The sequence below is a fragment of the Pinus tabuliformis genome, chromosome 7, assembly GCF_031772625.1.
Source record: "Pinus tabuliformis cultivar Carrire ecotype Pingquan chromosome 7, CPIR1, whole genome shotgun sequence".
Lineage (NCBI taxonomy): Eukaryota > Viridiplantae > Streptophyta > Pinopsida > Pinales > Pinaceae > Pinus > Pinus tabuliformis.
In genome coordinates, this window is record NC_142293.1 from 996,661,772 (window position 1) to 996,678,558 (window position 16,787).

The 16,787-nt window shown below is 40.2% G+C and overlaps 1 protein-coding gene across 4 annotated transcripts in view; it reads left to right on the forward strand.

Moving 5' to 3' along the window:
- LOC149250946 (uncharacterized) overlaps positions 1 to 16,787 on the forward strand; it is a 528,543-nt gene that overhangs the window by 273,587 nt on the left and 238,169 nt on the right. For all 4 annotated transcript variants that reach the window (XR_016266851.1, XM_089459290.1, XM_089459289.1 and 1 more), the window contains exon 12: positions 3,903 to 3,968. Coding sequence is in view for 3 of the 4 variants with exons in the window: in XM_089459290.1 (XP_089315416.1) it covers positions 3,903 to 3,968 (66 nt within the window). In the remaining variant the exon portion in view is untranslated. The remainder of the gene's footprint in view (positions 1 to 3,902; positions 3,969 to 16,787) is intronic.

A 16,787-nucleotide genomic window follows, 5' to 3' on the forward strand; every position in this document is an offset into this window, starting at 1 on the left:
TTGTCTTAAGTAACTTCTTAATTTATTCAAGTCACTTTTGGCCCTTTCCCCTTAATTAATATATTCCCTTTTTAATTAAATGACTATTAAAGTCATTTTTAAGTTGGGAAAATAGTAAATTGCCTAGCAGGCTCTCTTTGACCATTGGAAATCACTTGTCAACATCCCATCCTATATATCTTCTCGTTCTGGTTCCAACAAGCTATTACACTAAGGTGTTATGTCAAATATTCCTCTCGGAATGCCACCTTGAGTGTATTTAATTAAGGTATGCCCAATAATAGTTTATTTAATAGGAATTATCAGAAAGCCACTAAACCAGAAACAAGATGTGCGGAATTTGTCATGATGATGAATATGACAAGTGAACGCTGTCAGATCCTATAAAATATCCTCAAAATTCCCCTGGGATCGCTGATGACATAATCCTGCTCCTGTGACCTGGTCATCATGTGCCTTGGAAATCCATGCTAGCTGTACTATAGAGGAAAATAAAAATGGGGACAATACAAATCCTCCAGCTCCAAGATTGTTGTCCCTCAAGCAATCTGTATCTGTCCACTGTAGAGGCATCTGCAAACTGATACCAGGATGCCATATGAACCATTGTGCTACGCCATGCTTCCACGCTAACCTAACATGAATGGGTCCCTCAATACCTGGATCCCAAACAAGTCGCTGATTCAATCCGCCATCAATGGAACCACGTGGATCCCAAAGCCACCATAGCCAATCATCCTCGTCCATACCCCATGGCTCTGGCTGTGCTTTGTCTCTAGTCATAGACGATGCTCCATCAATAGAATACCAACTCATCACCTCTCTCCAATCCCACCTCTGGCATAGGCCAAGGTTAACCCCACTCTTCCGATGCTGAGCTAGTGCTACTGGAATGCTGATGAACTGACGGTCCACATACCATTGCCAATTGAAACATGCAGTATCCCTCACACCTAAGGGCCCCTGCTGTACTAATCCCCTAACTAAGAATGATGCCCCATCATTAGGATACCAACTCATGATCTCTCGTCAATCCATCCTGTGGGAAGGATTAGATGCATGGATACCTGTATATGGAACAAGTTCACTATGTTGCCCCATGCCCAATTCATGCATTTTTGCCTAGTCAATCAAAAAGACCAATTTACAAAACCTCGCCTCTCTCCCTATAATGGACACAAGTGGGCAAACAATGCTGCAAGCCCTGCCCATGTACTCTTAGAGAGGGCTGCTGCCTGAAAATGTTGCAGCTTTGCTGGCTGCCCCTGCATTTGTTTGCACCTTATCAATGGGTAGACCCACTGATGGATGCACCACCATCTCCCTCATCTGACAGGGAACTCCACGCTCCTCTTTTCTACCAACCTCCTGCAAAACTATCATGTCAGACTCCAACACCTTTTGATGACAAGTGTCTAAATGTACTACAACCCTGCTAGCTGTATGTGCATCTGTCTGCTCATCATTAATGTCTGGCCCCAAGGGTGGCTGCTTATCCTCCTCATCATGGGCTCATGTTGAGCCACTAGTTGACTCTCCAAAAATGGTCCATCACACACACTGTGCTCCATTATGTGATGCTCATGATGAATCATCACTAGTAGCTCACCTCCTTGGTCTCCTCCTTAGACTCCTTCCCACATGGGAACAATTTGTTGCTCATCAGATCCTCTACTAAACATGGTTGCATCTTTGAGCTGCTGTCGACAAATCCCCATGACTGCTGATGCTCCTTAGAGGTATCCTCGTAAGAACCCATGGCCTCAACTTTAAAAGAAGAATCCTCATCCCAAAAGTCAGAAGGAACCTCCTCTTGATCTACCTCTGCCATCTCCTCCATGTCACTCATGCATGAGTGGTCAGGTCCCCAAGGTTCCTTGCAGATGAAGCAAAGATCCTTCCCCCTTAACTCATTCTTGCTGCATGGTCTATCGAACCTAAGTGGCTACTTTGTGGTCAACTGTCTTTTGAACAACCCAATGTTTTTCTCCACCAACCTTTCGACTAGTTCATAAGAAACAGGTGAGACTATCCGTTCCTTCCTCCAAATGACCAATAACTTGGATTGCAACTCTCTGCAAATGGCCTCACGGTCTCCCATAGATGAAGATAAAATGGACTGCATATGCGTTTTGGCCGTGTCAGGATGATGTTTCCTAATGTTGAAGAAACATTGGAACATTTGGAGAATCAAGTCATCACACTCTAAGTCAAACATGATGTCATATGTTCTAACCATGGCCATGACTTCTAAAATATGGAGTTATCCATGTCCTGAAAGGTCTCCACTATGAATTTGAAAACTCCCCTCAGAATATCATTGTTTTAAAGGGGTATAGGTGCATTCAGCCTCATAATGTTATTGAGATAGGATGCAACTGGAAGTTTGACCCCTTCACAAGGGTACTCCAAGAACTTGTGTTGTATTAGGGCAAGCATGGCTGGTTTTAGAGTCCAACTTATCTTCTTCCCCTCTGACTGGCTCACCTTGGAAAGGAGCGAGTCTAGTTCTTCCAATTTGAGAAGGCCTTTCACTGTAACTCTCATGTTTTTCAGATCTGTCCCAAGTGCAAATATTTTGTGTCTAATCTCTGGCCCCTTCTGTAAATCCTTTGGCTGCTCTCATTGAAGGATAGCATGGATCCCTCTTGAGAAAGTTCTGCTGTTCTACTTGGTTTTCTGGTGTATATCATAGTCCATTGAGGTGTTGTTGTGTTGGTTTATGAGGCGTTTCAAATACTCCATCGTTCAACAATGAAGATATCAAACAATTCTCAGCCTCTCAATTAGTGATACCCTAATAGGACTATTACAGGGCACACTCATCAACCTTTCCCTCAAATCTGCCTAGCATATATGATAATATCTTTTATGACAGAAATGGGTATTCATTGACTATTACAATAGGCAGTATCCGACTCAGTAGAAAATTCAGCAGGACATAAGGTTCAGCTACAGACAGCAGACATAATAAAATATAAACATCTCAAATAATCTTAGCTTACAAAAATAACACTGGCTACTATTTTCATCCTTACATGACTAGACACAATTTCTCTGACCAACATCACAACAGGGCAGAGTGCCTAAACAAGTTCAGAATCTCTAGGAAAATGTCCCACAATGACTGCTGATATATGACAATAGCACCAACATAAACAGTCTTTTCTCGCCAGAAATACAAATATCAATGAGCAGATAAGAGTCTGACATATTAAGATAAGATAAGATAATTAGCACTAAATAAGATAAGGAAGCATCATGTTAGAGAATTTGAAAATAGTGATAGAGGGAAGAATGCTCCATCTTTATTAGGTATTACTTAAAACTTAAAAGTAATGAATTAGTTATGCTTGTAACAAACAAACGACATGACAAATCCTAAGCATTTATATACGGTAATTCACGAGTCATGGAGTGCATTGGATATTAAATTATGTTGCAGTTCAGTACCTCCATTGCAAAACATTATCTCAATGCATAGAATTTAGAAAATGCTATTTTATGTCAAATTGAGTGTCTGTATATTTATGAGTCGATGCAATCAATTATTCTACAGATAATTACCGAGATCATGTTTCGTAGTGCCTAATTCCTTCAAGAATAATGAAAGTAGTGTGTGCTTTAGAGGTCATTCTGGAAAATTTACGGCTGTTCAGATTTATACTCTTAGATTATAGATATTTATGAAATTATTGAATTCATGGATCTGAAATTACAAGTTTACTTTTGCTCTAAAGATATATGTAGTTATGCCATGTTTTTTTTATTTGTCTAGGGACTGAAAGTTATAGGTAATCTATTGTCTGCTATTCTCTCTCTCTCTCTCTCTCTATATATATATATATATGAGAGAGAGAGATGGCTGGTTTGGAGAATTTGTTAATACTTCATTTGTGCAGGGATAACTTGAAATTTGGAACACGACAGAGAGGAGACATTGTCGGGGATGTAATATTGCCACCATGGTATATTTCATTTTCTGAAAGGCAACGTTGCTGTGAATTAACTGTACACACATCTTATTTTTATATCTGGTTTGTGTTTCAAGTGTGATATTTTTTGTAAGTAGTCCATAAATGTTATAGAAGAAACTTTCTTAGACATGTATGATTATTGTTGACATATTTTGATAATGCTTGAAACTGGAAGAGTTCCAAAGTTAACCAGAGACAGCAGACCGTCACCTTGTACAGTGTCTCAGCACTTTGCGTTACTGCATGCTAACATCTGGGGTGAGTCCCTATAAAATTTGAAGATAACAACTGAATCTTTTTTGTCAAAAACCACTGAAGATCTGGGGAAAAACTTTCTGTAAATTAAATATCAGACCTTGAATCTAATTTGGGACAGCAAGTACAATGCAGATTTACAATTGTATGTGAAAATTTCTAAACTGAAATTCTATCACTGCAGCAACTGATTTATTTCACCTACTTATTATTCTCATTAAGTTATTTACGAAATTCCTTCAGCAAATATTAAAATAAATTCTACTGCAGTTATCACTCAATTATCCAGAGAAAAGAATACATGCACAAGAATTAATCACATAGACACAGTTATTTTTGGACAATTGTCCTCGGAAAAACCCAATACGGGAAAACCGGTGCAGCAGATGAGGGCTTTATTAATCTTCAACAACAATTGCTTTTACAAGGAATGATTTTATAGAGAAACTGAATGAAAACCCCTGAGACTTTCCCTCTAAGACTATCTGACAATTTGAAGACCCTGCTTCCACTTCTGCTTCACCCCTGCGTTACTCTGATTGACCCAGCGTGGCTCTGAGTGGCTCTGCGTCCCTCTGCGTCACCTTGCGTAGGCCCTGCGTCTCTCCTCTGGACTGCGTCTCTCTTTTTGTGTTGTCTTCCCTGACCCTGCGTCACCTCCTCGTTGATCATTGCCTGCTGTTGAAGCCCTCCTCTTCCTCCACCTTGCAACTCCCTCTGAAATCGATCTCCTCGTCCTTGAGAATCGAACTTCCTTACGATACTGAGTATCTACCGGTGCCTTTCCAAATGACCCTCAAGTCTTCTCTTATACTTTTCCTATTGATAAATCAACGACCTAGATTAAGTCCCTAATCAACAGCTAAGATTGAAACAGACTTGATCCTCGTCTCTTAGAGGCTTCTCATCCTTATCTTTATTAATACCCATTAATATTTTTGTTTTCCTAAGTTTAGACTTAACAACTCATTAAAAATATTAATTATTTTAATAACTCCTCATCCGGATGGAATTTCTCAAAATGATTTCTGGGTCTTGGAGATCTCATGTGCCTTAATCTCCTCCAAATTTCAAGGCTAGAGCACATCTGATGCTACCAAAAATCAACATTGTATATTCTAAATAACCTTGACTTATGTGCAAATATGCTGTGGAGCACCTCAAATGTGTGCATGAAAAGTGCAAATCCGCATGTAAGATATCCAAAAACAGTGAAACTAGTCACTGGAAATTCTATTTGTGACCTTAGTGCCTTGAATACTGTGTGTGATGGTGTAGAAAATCTATAGTGGGTTGATTCCCATTGTCAGTTGATTCAGAAAGTTCATGTGAAAGAAATTAAACAAATCAATAAATGAGATTTAGCCACCAAATAACCTGGTACATTTATTCCAAAGCTGCAAGTTTGGAGATATTGGCTTCAACTTCAAAGCACTTCAGTGGGTGTCAAACCACTTCCAAAATACCTCTTGTTATGAAGTCCAATGGTCGAATCACATGAACAGCATGAGAGTGACCTCTAACTGTCATTGATTAATGTGCTCTCTGAAACTCACTCAGATGAAAAGAATGGGATGAAAGACAAGAAAACTCAAGCAAATAATGGATGTAGAACTCCCACTGCCTCTTTGGCTCTTATAGTCTAAGCTTGATGGTCTACAAATAACTATATTTCTAAACATAATAGATAATATAATAGTGTAAGTTCAAAAATATAAGTGCTCTAGTAGGGCATGTTGTCACAAAATCTAGCAGGCCTTGGAGAGGAGACCCTATAAGGCTATAGCTAAACCAAGTGCCAACAATGGGCTAATGGCCCAACGTTACCACAACCAAAATCCTCTACTCTTTATGGACTTTCACCAATGGGAGGAGTCCTGTATGAGAGAGGTCACCTAAGATTGGTATTCTAATCTTGATGAATAGGGTGACCTAAGTAGGATCTCAAGAAGGAAAGTGCAATTTAGGTTCAAGGCTTCACAAATAAACAATTTGTTTTCTGAAGGGAGAGTCGTACAAGAAAAGGCACAAGACTCAGGGTTTGATGATTTTGATGTGTTGGAGTATTCAAAGGTCAAGGCCAAAGAGAGAGTTTCTTGTAAGATGATGTGACAAAGGCAAGGCTCATGAAACCCTCAACAAGCCCCCAAGTTGAGGCAAGACTAGCCTAGGATTTGACCATAGGGCAAACAACCAGGGAAAGAAAATTTATGGATAAGATTGAAGTGGATGCCCACCATAATGATAGATTTTGTGGCAAATGATATCCCCTTCATGTTTAGGTTCTCTAATCCTCCAAATTTTCTCTCCCTACGAATTCACACGAAGCCCTAGGTGCTCACCTAGCCCTAAAGAGGCCGAAGTTAGCAAGATAAAATTTTATGGATAAAAGTAATGTGTGATCACATTACTTTTAGGATGAGATATATCAGCCAATAGTGTTTCCAAGGAGGTCGAAATTTGATGCCCTAGCAACAAGATTTCAAGAAATTACCTATACAATGGAAAAATGGGTTTTCATGGGAGAGCTTCTATGAACTCACTACTAGGACAATTCATTACATGTTATGTATGAGTAATGCATGCAATATTTATATAGATAGCAATTCAATTAATCTTCAACAAATTAGGGGCTTATTTAGCATAACCTAGAATCAATTATTTGATACATTAGATATAGAGAAATAAATATTCAACAATTAGGTGCAACTTACAAGATAACATGCAAAATTTTCATCCATTAGACCAAAAAATAACTCCAAAGATAACCAATATTAACTCCAAATATCAAAATGCATCCAGAACATCCAAATCTTCCATAAGAGAACAAGCCTGAATTCAGCTAGCTATGCCGAAAATCTCAAGAGGTGTGATGATGAGAGATCACAGTGACATGTTTCTAATTTATATGAGGCATATGAATGCTTATTTAGCTTACAAACCCCTCTAAACATAAAAACAATGTGCTAGGTCACAAGCCGAACTAGTAGCCTTTGACAAATTAAATAAACCTCCATATGTGCAAGCGAAATGTTGATGTGATGCTAGTGTAGGCTCGCTTAGGGAAAGCATTAAGGGAATAGGTGCCTTAGCAAATTAGAAGCTCTCTAAAATCATGGTCTAGGGGTTGGCCCCTAGATCTCTGTCATAAACATCTTGTGGACCCCAGTTTTGGGTTTGGGGCACAAAATGGGTCTCATGGGTCTCCCTGTGGTCAATATACCTAACTCTGCTCCAATGTCGCAGGCTCTCAAGATGGTGCCAACCCTCCCTGTCTCACGGTATGAGACCATCCTCATCTGGGCTCAGGATCAATTGCCTGCCTCTTTGATCAATGGTAAACCAACTGGGGGGATGTTGGTCCAAGTGCATCATCCCATAAAAGTAAATTATGTAGGTCGTAGTGCAGGAAAGTTGTGGGTGTTGAGGGTGCCCATGGATAGTTTCAATAGGCCCCTTTGGAGTACCTGGACCGTAGTTAAGTTGTCCAAACTTATAGACGGAACCACCTATCAATTACACATAATATCCAGTGTTGCAACTTTTACCATTAGGTACATTTAATCATTATTGCATCTGACTGAACCAAGCTTGAAAGAAATGGCCAAACTAACAATTCATACAAGGCTTCTCTTCCAAAATTGTGGCCTTAGTCATGTAATGGTGTTACCTCCCTATGTAGGAGTGGTTAATAGTGTTTATTTTTCAAATTTAAAAGGTACAAGCACTAATTTCTGAAATACTGATAATTACTTCTAATGATGTACATCTTCTTTTAGCAATTCCAGTTTATCATTTAGTAATTATACTTTAGAAGTTCAACCATAAATGCGCAAGGACAATAGAGATCACAATGCACAAAGAGAACACAAGATTTACCTTGGGAAAACCCACTTGGGGCAAAAACCTAACCACTTTTTCCTTAGAGAAATTATTTAGTCAACAAGAGAAACACCTAACACTGCTAGTCAACTATGATGGCCAAACTGACCAACCATGCTATGGTCAAACCTGGTCAAACAACCCTCTTGTCAAGTCACTCTTGTGCCCAACAACTTTGGCCCTCTTTGTTCTGACTAATCTAAATTTCAGCCTCCCAGAGTATGCCTAGAAACTCGGCCCTGCTGCTTAGAATAATTTGCCCAAAATTTCGGCCTTGCCCAGAAACTGCGATCTAGAAGTTCGACTTGTTGCCCAAAATATGCTCAGAAAGTCACACATGCGAAGTCAAGGAAAGAGAAAGAAATGCTAGTGATGAATTCGTCCTTTTTCGTCCTACTTCATCCTTCTTCTTCGTTAAGATGCCCAAAATATCTGTTGTCTTGTGTGAGGTCGAATGATGCCTTGTGGAGGATGTCAAGTTCTCTCTCTCTCCATATATATATAACATTTTTTCTTTCCAAAAGGGTGTCTCTTCATTGGGCCGACTTGACAAGTTTGGAGCCAAAAATTCAAAATTCAAAATTCGAAATTTTCTCTTTTGAAACTGACATGAAGAACATGTCTTACATTAATCCTTTCAAGGGCTAATCAAATAAAATGACATGAAGAACATGGCTTACATTTTCATCATATATTTCAAGGGCTAAAATAAAAATTATGAAGACCGACTATGGCTACAAAATTCAACACTCACTCTTAGCTAGTGTTGAAGATATAACTAGGTTCGATTTTCTATATATATATATATATATATTTTAATTTGTCAAGCATGTTCTTCATGCTAGAGTCAAAAAGAATTTATTTTTGAGTCAAAAGAATATTTATTTGTCATCTCCCATTTGGACATTGTAAAGAAAGATAATTTGAATTTTTATTATAAGTCATAAGTCCACAAGATGACCATGTCTGCCTCCTTGGACAAGTCGGCCTAGCTCTCCAAGTGGCACCTATTCTACCCTCTTGGACAACTATATATAAGAGACAAGTTCGACCCCTTTGGAGCATGTTCACCCAATACACTGAACCTAGCAAAGGAGAAGAATAAGCCAAGTCAAAGGAGAGAGAAGACAAGTCAAAACAAGAAGAATATTCCACTCGTTGACCGAATCTTTGACTACTACAGTTCACATGTGTGAAAGGTCTATTTTCTATGGAAGAGGCCGAAATTTTCTGAGGTAATTGTTACCCACCATTTTGTGGGTGATATCCCTACGAGAAATTTTTTCTCCAAGATGGTCCTCAACTGGGAGCCAACAACCCCTTGCAGTCACCAACTAGCTCGTTGTGCCATTTCTCTGCCACCTGAGCCAACCATGTGGTTCCTCACTCATCTCCTATGATCGTATGTTTGAAGGTGGGCCTCCCGAACCTAAATGTATACCTTGTCACTTGGTAATTGAGTATTGTAGTTTGCTTATCATGGACACTTTTGGGTATGGATTAATGGGGGGATTCAACGGAAATAATGGGCTAGGTCTGATCTCTTGCCCCCTAGACCCCTTTGGATGTTAACCTTGGACCCTAGTCCCGTGGGATCTCTTTTACAGGCCCTTAGGGTTTAGGGATGGTATTACATGGGAAACCCCGATTTTGGTTGCGTGGTCCCACCCCCTCGTCCGTACATATTACTCCCCTTCTGCCCAGGGTTTGTAGCCATTGCATACCTAAGACCACATCTACTCCTCCTGATGGTACAATGTAGAACGAAGATTCTAAATTAAAGTCTTGAATCTACAATTTGACCTTATGGCATTTCCCTAGCCTTTTAATCTTCTTACAGTCGGCTACCATCACCTTCATGTTGGGCATGGGAAATGTGAAAATGTTGAGTCTCTTTGCCATAATTGAGTCTAAAAAATTGTGGGTGCTACCGGTGTCAATGAGAACCATTATGTTGTTCTTCTTGGTATGTCCTTTTAATTTTAAAGTCTGGGGTTGTGATATACCTATCATAGCTGATAATGACACTTGCAAAATGCTTTCGTCATCTAGTTCTGGAGAGAATTCTGGGGCATCTTCTATTCCTTCTATGTTTGATTCATCACTGTTTGAATCATTAGTTGCTTCACAATTATATAGGTTCTTTGTCTCTTTTCCTTTAGCACACCTATGTTTAGGGTCCCACTTTTCGCCACAGCGTTTTCACTTGCCCTCTTTCATCCTTTGCATTTCCACGTTAGATTTTTCTCCTTCATGAAGATGTGGTGGAACATATTTTGTATTATTAGTGTTCGCAGACAGGGGAAATCTTTGTCTCGAATATACTTCTTTTGGCTCTGACCACAATATCTTTTCAAATTTCTTTTCAGCAGCTTTTGCTTTTTGTCTTGCTACTTCTATCAACGTAATGTCATGAAGCTCAAGTTCTACTCGTAGATGGGTTTTAAGTCTGGAGATGTATGATTGGATTAGACGAGATTTTGATAACCCAGGTACTCGTGTTGCTAAGGTCTCCCATTCTCGAGTGTATTCATCCACATCTCCTTTTTGTCGCAATTTGATGAGTGTTGAAAAGAACTCTTATTCCTTGACACCTTGGAACCTTTTAAAGAACACATCCTTAAATTTTCTCCAACTGATAATGAGTGTCGTCTTCTTCCACCACATATACCACTTATATGCTTCACCTTCCATTTTCATGGAAGTGTGCCTAATCTTTTCGTCATCATTGTCAATATCGTAAATCTCGAAATATTCTTTTGCTTTATTGAGCCACGCAATGCTGCATTTTTCGTTACTGTCGAACTTGGGTAGCTCAATTTTTTCTCTTCGTTGATACGTTGCTAACGGTGGAGTGAAAAAAGGGTATTGATTGGTGAATGGATTCCAGATATGCTTATTTTGAAAATTCGCGTTACTATTTTCTTGATGGTGCGTGGATGATTTTTTTGGAGACTCGATTTTTCCATGAGAATCTGTTGAATTTGGTGAATTGTGCTGTTGATTACCTTCATCATTCTGGAATATTTGTTCGGGTGTAATTTTCATCTTGTCACAAATAGCGGTCAATATTGTCATTGTCTGATTATGATTCATTTTGGATTTGATATGGTTCTACTCGAGCTATCTTTCTATTCGATTTGTCATACCTTGAAGCTTCTTGATATCGTCGGAATGCCTGGTAACCTTATTCTCGAGATTGACTAATTTTTGGTTAAAATCATCAGAATGGCTAGTAATTCTATTCTCAAGATCAATCAATTTTTTGCTGAAATCAGTCATTGTCATCGACGACATTGAACGGGTTTGTGGGGGTGTATATTTGTCCGCCAGTTTAAGCTTCCTTCCTTAATTTGAACCTAATATATATATATATATATATATATATATATATAATTTTTTTAATTTTATAGTTATAAATAATATAATTAATATTACAATTACATACATTAATATAACTTTTTTTTAATTGAATTGGCCGTAGGGCAAGTGGCTGCCCACAGGAGGTTGTCGACGTGTACGAGTGTGGGTCACTACTATTGAATGAGATGTGGCAAATTGTGAGACAACGCGGCAATGTTTTGACAACAGATAGAATGACAGATTGGAGATGGCGTGTGCAGTTGGAATTGAATAGCGGACCTACAGTGAACGCGGGGCTGTGAAACACGACAGGCAGGTTGAGGGTAGAAGATGTCGGTGGGGGAGCACGGGGAAATGACGTGGGGCACAATGGAATACAGTGCGGTGTGAGGGATGTCGGGAGGTGACCAGTGGAATGGCGACGGACAGGGACAGGATAGTGGACGGTGCAGGTCGACTAGGCTAGCCTTGGGTAATGTTTTGCTAAGCTGCGCGTGCATGTGCATGGCTTCCCTACTGGTTACATATTAACATTCCCATCATTTGTTGCATCCCCTCTAGAACCTGTTGGTTTTACCTCACCGGCACCTCCATGCTCCCATGTGGACTCTTCCCCTTTTGTGTCATTGGATTGTCTATAAATTCACAAATCACTGCACATGCATGCCTAATACCTCCATGATCTTGCTAGCTTCCCCAAAACTGGCCAAGATCATTTGATACCATTGTAATATTACAAATGGAAAATATAGTAGATAACAGAAGCAAAGAACTAGCTACAACTATATAATTAAAAAATGGACAACAAGACACATTAATCACTTGAAATATGAGCAAAAATTCTGAGCCATTATATTGATATGGGTAAATCTAAGTACAACAAATGAGAATAGAGGAACTTGGGCTTGCTACTGTAAGCTATGACAAGAACCCAGGTGTGAATACAATTCTCAAACTAAGTTACCAGGATACGGATACGGATCCGGATACGGATCCGTTGGATTTTTGAAAAGCCAGGATCCGGATACGGCGAGGATACGGCAAGTACAAAAATATATAATAATATTTTTAAAAATTTTAGAAAATACATTTGATGTTTAAAATCAAAACCATATATATAATAATATTTTTAAAAATTTTAGAAAATACATTTGATGTTTAAAATCAAAACCATTCATGAATCACAACATTTTTTTTTTTTTAACAATGTCGTCTACTCATATATTATAAAACCAACAGTCCAGTGTTCTGGTACAAAAGAGGGAGATTTCGGGAGCTGAGGTTCAAAATTGGGTTCGCAGACCCATAGTCCTCGTAGCTTCTATAGATTAACCACAAAACTAAAAATAAACGGCTATATTGCCTGACATATGATCCTCCTAACCAACGAAATTTACAATGCATAAGATTCAAGGGGAGTGCTGGGTAACAGAGTCATCCGGGAGAGGACCTCTCCTGCTTACTCTAGTTGAGGCTTCAGCCTGCTGGCTTTCGGTGAGGGAGCGGAGATGATCTATGGCAGCTTCCATGTGTATGCAGCGGTCCTTTAAATCTTCGATTTCTTTCTTCCTTTTCTCCAATTTTTTTCGCTTGGAGTTTCTGTCAGCATGATAATCCTCGGTTAGCTCCTTAACCTGCTTGTTCAGTGCATTTATCATGATTACATGCGCTTTGCACATGTGGCAATCCTTATTGTTGAAGATGCTTCCCATTGTATTCCTGGCCTGAGGCTGATTAGCAGGTTGGTTGTGCTGGTCCGCCATTCTAAAGTGGAAATCTAAATCAGCTGTATCCCGAGGAACTTCTGGAATGACAGTGGGCGTGAGGGCGATCCCACTGGTCTGCTTGCTCACTGGATTATTTGCCAAGGGCCTCAGAACAAAACTGGAGACAAACACCAGACTGTTAGCATATATAAAAGCACTGTATTGGGAAAAAACGTTTACCCAGGATAGTGGTTGAGCAGCTGCGTTCCAAGTCGAGTTGAGCGTCTTCAGACGTTGCCTGGGGTTTAGAGGAGCGCTGGAGTCTCTGAGAAACTGGAAGTCGTGGTTGCTAACCGAGAGGAGCTCGGTGTTGTCTTTGAGCAAGAAACTGCCCTTTTGATCCTGAGATGATCCTTCTAACTGAAGCACCCGCCTGTAGAGAACCCTTCGCCTCTGTCTCTGATTACCATGAGTTGTGAGAGTCCTGAACGAGTCGCTGTCTTTTATAGGGACGAAGAGGGCTCGCTCATGCTTGAGTCGAGCAGTGGTGAATCTGTTTTTGAAGTCCGAGAGATCTTTGTGGTTGCTTTTTACCTGTCCTTGAGGCCTGTCTCCAGCATGGGCGAGATCATTCCCTGAGATCTTGTCTGGATTGGTTTTTGTAAGGATCCCCGTCGTGCCTGCCTTCCTCGAGTTCGATGACTGATGCACTGTCCCAAATCGCCTGTTTTGACAGTCGAGGAGGATATGGAATGATGAAGATAGGGTGATCTCGATCCAGCGGCTTTGATACGAATGCCTGAGGTGACCTGTTGTCCGGTGCAAAGGGAGGGCGTCTTTACTATGGAATATCCCTATCATATATTTCATTATTTTCTTTAACCTGGCCCGTGAGTCTTCCCGTGGCTTTGTTTGCCTGCTCGTCAGCTTCCCCATTGCTGTTTCTTAAAACATGTTTGTAAGTCACTTTGCTGATGCCCTTGAGTTGATCCATTATTCTGCCTCTGATTCTGTTTAAGGCAATTTGACTGAAGTCTTTTCCAGAGTTCATTGCTGCTATGATGATCGCTGAGTCTCCCACGACTAAGAGGTTTTGAATGCCTAACTTCAGGGCGATGGAGGTCCCCAACAGGAGGCTATAGGCCTCAGCCTTATTATTCGTCATGCTGCCTAAACCCCACTCGTAAATAACTATTGTTTTCCCTTGAGGGTCTTTTATTATTCCCCCAGCTCCAGCTCTGCCTGGGTTATTTTTCGAAGCCCCGTCGAAGAAGAGCGTGAAACTCTTTTGGTTTTGAATCCATCTGTGGATTTCCTCCTTTGACCCTCTGAGTTTCCAATCATTCTGTCCTGCTCCTATTCTTGTTATGTTTTTTGTTCTTGTTTTGCATTTGAATCTCCCTATCCATTCCTTTACCCTATCCTCTTTGTAATCCGGGTCTGCCTGAGAAATCCCATTAGCTTCAATTGTTTCAGCGATAAGAGCAGTTGTTTTAGCCAGTATGCTAGTGATGTTAGGTTTCTTGTTTTTGAAAATGCATTCGTTCCTGGCTAACCATAACTGCCAGCAGAGGTTTGAAGGGATGCTGGTCCATATCCTCTTAGCTAAATTCATGTTCTTGGTGGCGTAAGGGAAGGTTTTCCCCCAACCTTTCTGAAGGAGGGAGATCTGATTGGGTAGAGCTCCAATAATTACAGGGCTGGCTATGAGTTTCCAGCAGGATCTTGCAACTGGGCAATCAATGAATAGGTGGTTGATGGTTTCTTCCGCCTCCCTGCACATGTAACAAAGAGATGGACCATAAATTCCTTTCTTCCTAAGGTTTTCTGCTGTCAAGATTTTGCCATGAAGCAAGGTCCAATTGAAAAATTTTATCTTAGGAAGGCTTTCAATTCTCCATGCTGCTTTGTATAGATGCCAGTTATTGTTTGCTGTTGAGTTTTGGAGTGCCTTGTATCCTTCTTTCACTGTGTAACTGCCTCCGGTTGGATCCCAAACATAGTTATCCTCTTTTTCTTTGGAAGTGGGAGCTGAACCTGAGAGAGAGAGCTTGAGGTCTTTCCATAAATTCTCCAAACCAGTAGGTAGTTGCAAAGTTTTCCATCCTTTCCAACTGTTTTGATCCCATAGTGATATGTCGAACAGAGTTTCAAGGTTGGCTTCTGTCATCCACTGTTGTAGAGGTCTGAGATTGATGGAGTTTTCCTTTGCTTCAGTACCCATTATTCTGTCCTTCCACACGTTGATATGCTTGCCATTGCCTGGGACTGTGGAGATATGAAACTTGAGGAGGGGAAGTGTTTTTTTGATTAACTTCCAGACAGGGGTGCATTGTCTATCAGTGATTATTTCTGAGAGGATGTTGCTGTTGATCCCATTCAGATATTTCCTTTTGATGATCTCTGTCCACCATGTCCCCTTCTCTTTTAAGATTCTCCATATCAACTTGAATCCCATTGCCATATTTGCCAGCCTAGGAACTGTTAGCGCTTGGAATTCACCTAGGCTGAGATAGACAAACTCTCAAGGCTACATCAAACCATTTCACCTCGTAGCTAGCCCTACGAGGTATGAGAAGGCTCTCTCGGGTCAGATTTGATAGATCTTATAATATAATAAGCTGACCAATTAGGATCAAAGATATTAGGCTAGTAAATTGATAAGGGGGGTTGATTTAAATATTTTTTGGGTTTTTGGTGGCAATTGGAGGGAGTGCAATTTAAGGTGCGGGGATTGAGCTCAGTTTTTGCAGGTGGGTCTTTGGGGCAAGGTAGGAGTCTATGCTGATGCCTTTAACTGAAAGAGATGATCAGGGAAGAAAGAAAAGAGGCTAAAGAGGGAAAACAATGAATTCGAATCCTCTCTAGACAGTGGAAAACATAAATTTTAAACAAAATTGAAAGCTGAGCATGGCATGCATGAATTCAAACTTTATCACTTCTTTTGTTTAAATAGCAGCAAGAGATCAAGAAATGGAACACATAAACACACTTACAATAACAGTAGGAGACACACCATCAACATAATAATCCACAAGAATCCACAATGAAGTCTGCAAAACCCTGGCCTTCCTTTTCCTCAAATTGCAGAAAATACAAGTCAAAAATACAATAGCACTTCTCCCTCTAGAGTCCAACCATCAAAATGAGAAAGAGAAGGCATAATATAGAAGGTCAAACCTCTTTCCCCACCTCTAGGGGTCGAGCTCAGCTTCCTAGGAGCTGTTGCAACTAATTCTAAATCAGTCACTAGATAATAGGCCAGCTCAACAACTTACCTCTAAAACTTAGGAAGCTTATCTATGCATTAAATATTCACTATTTACATCAAAGAAGCTTCTAGAAGTGGTAAAGAAGAGTAAAAGTATCTAATGCCATGAAATTTACACAATAATCCATCATTTACATGCTCAAATAGTCAACCAAAGTGAAAATAGTGCTTTTCTGGCCGAACTAGTAAAAAATTGGCAAATCTGGAGGTTTTGGTCGCGCCCCTGGAAGTTCTGGTCGCGCCCCTTTGCAGCTACTTTTGAGTGGGTTCCACTGATCCAAATCAGGTGCAAGATGGCTCATTGGAAAGCTTGGCCTGTCTACTTTCCATCCC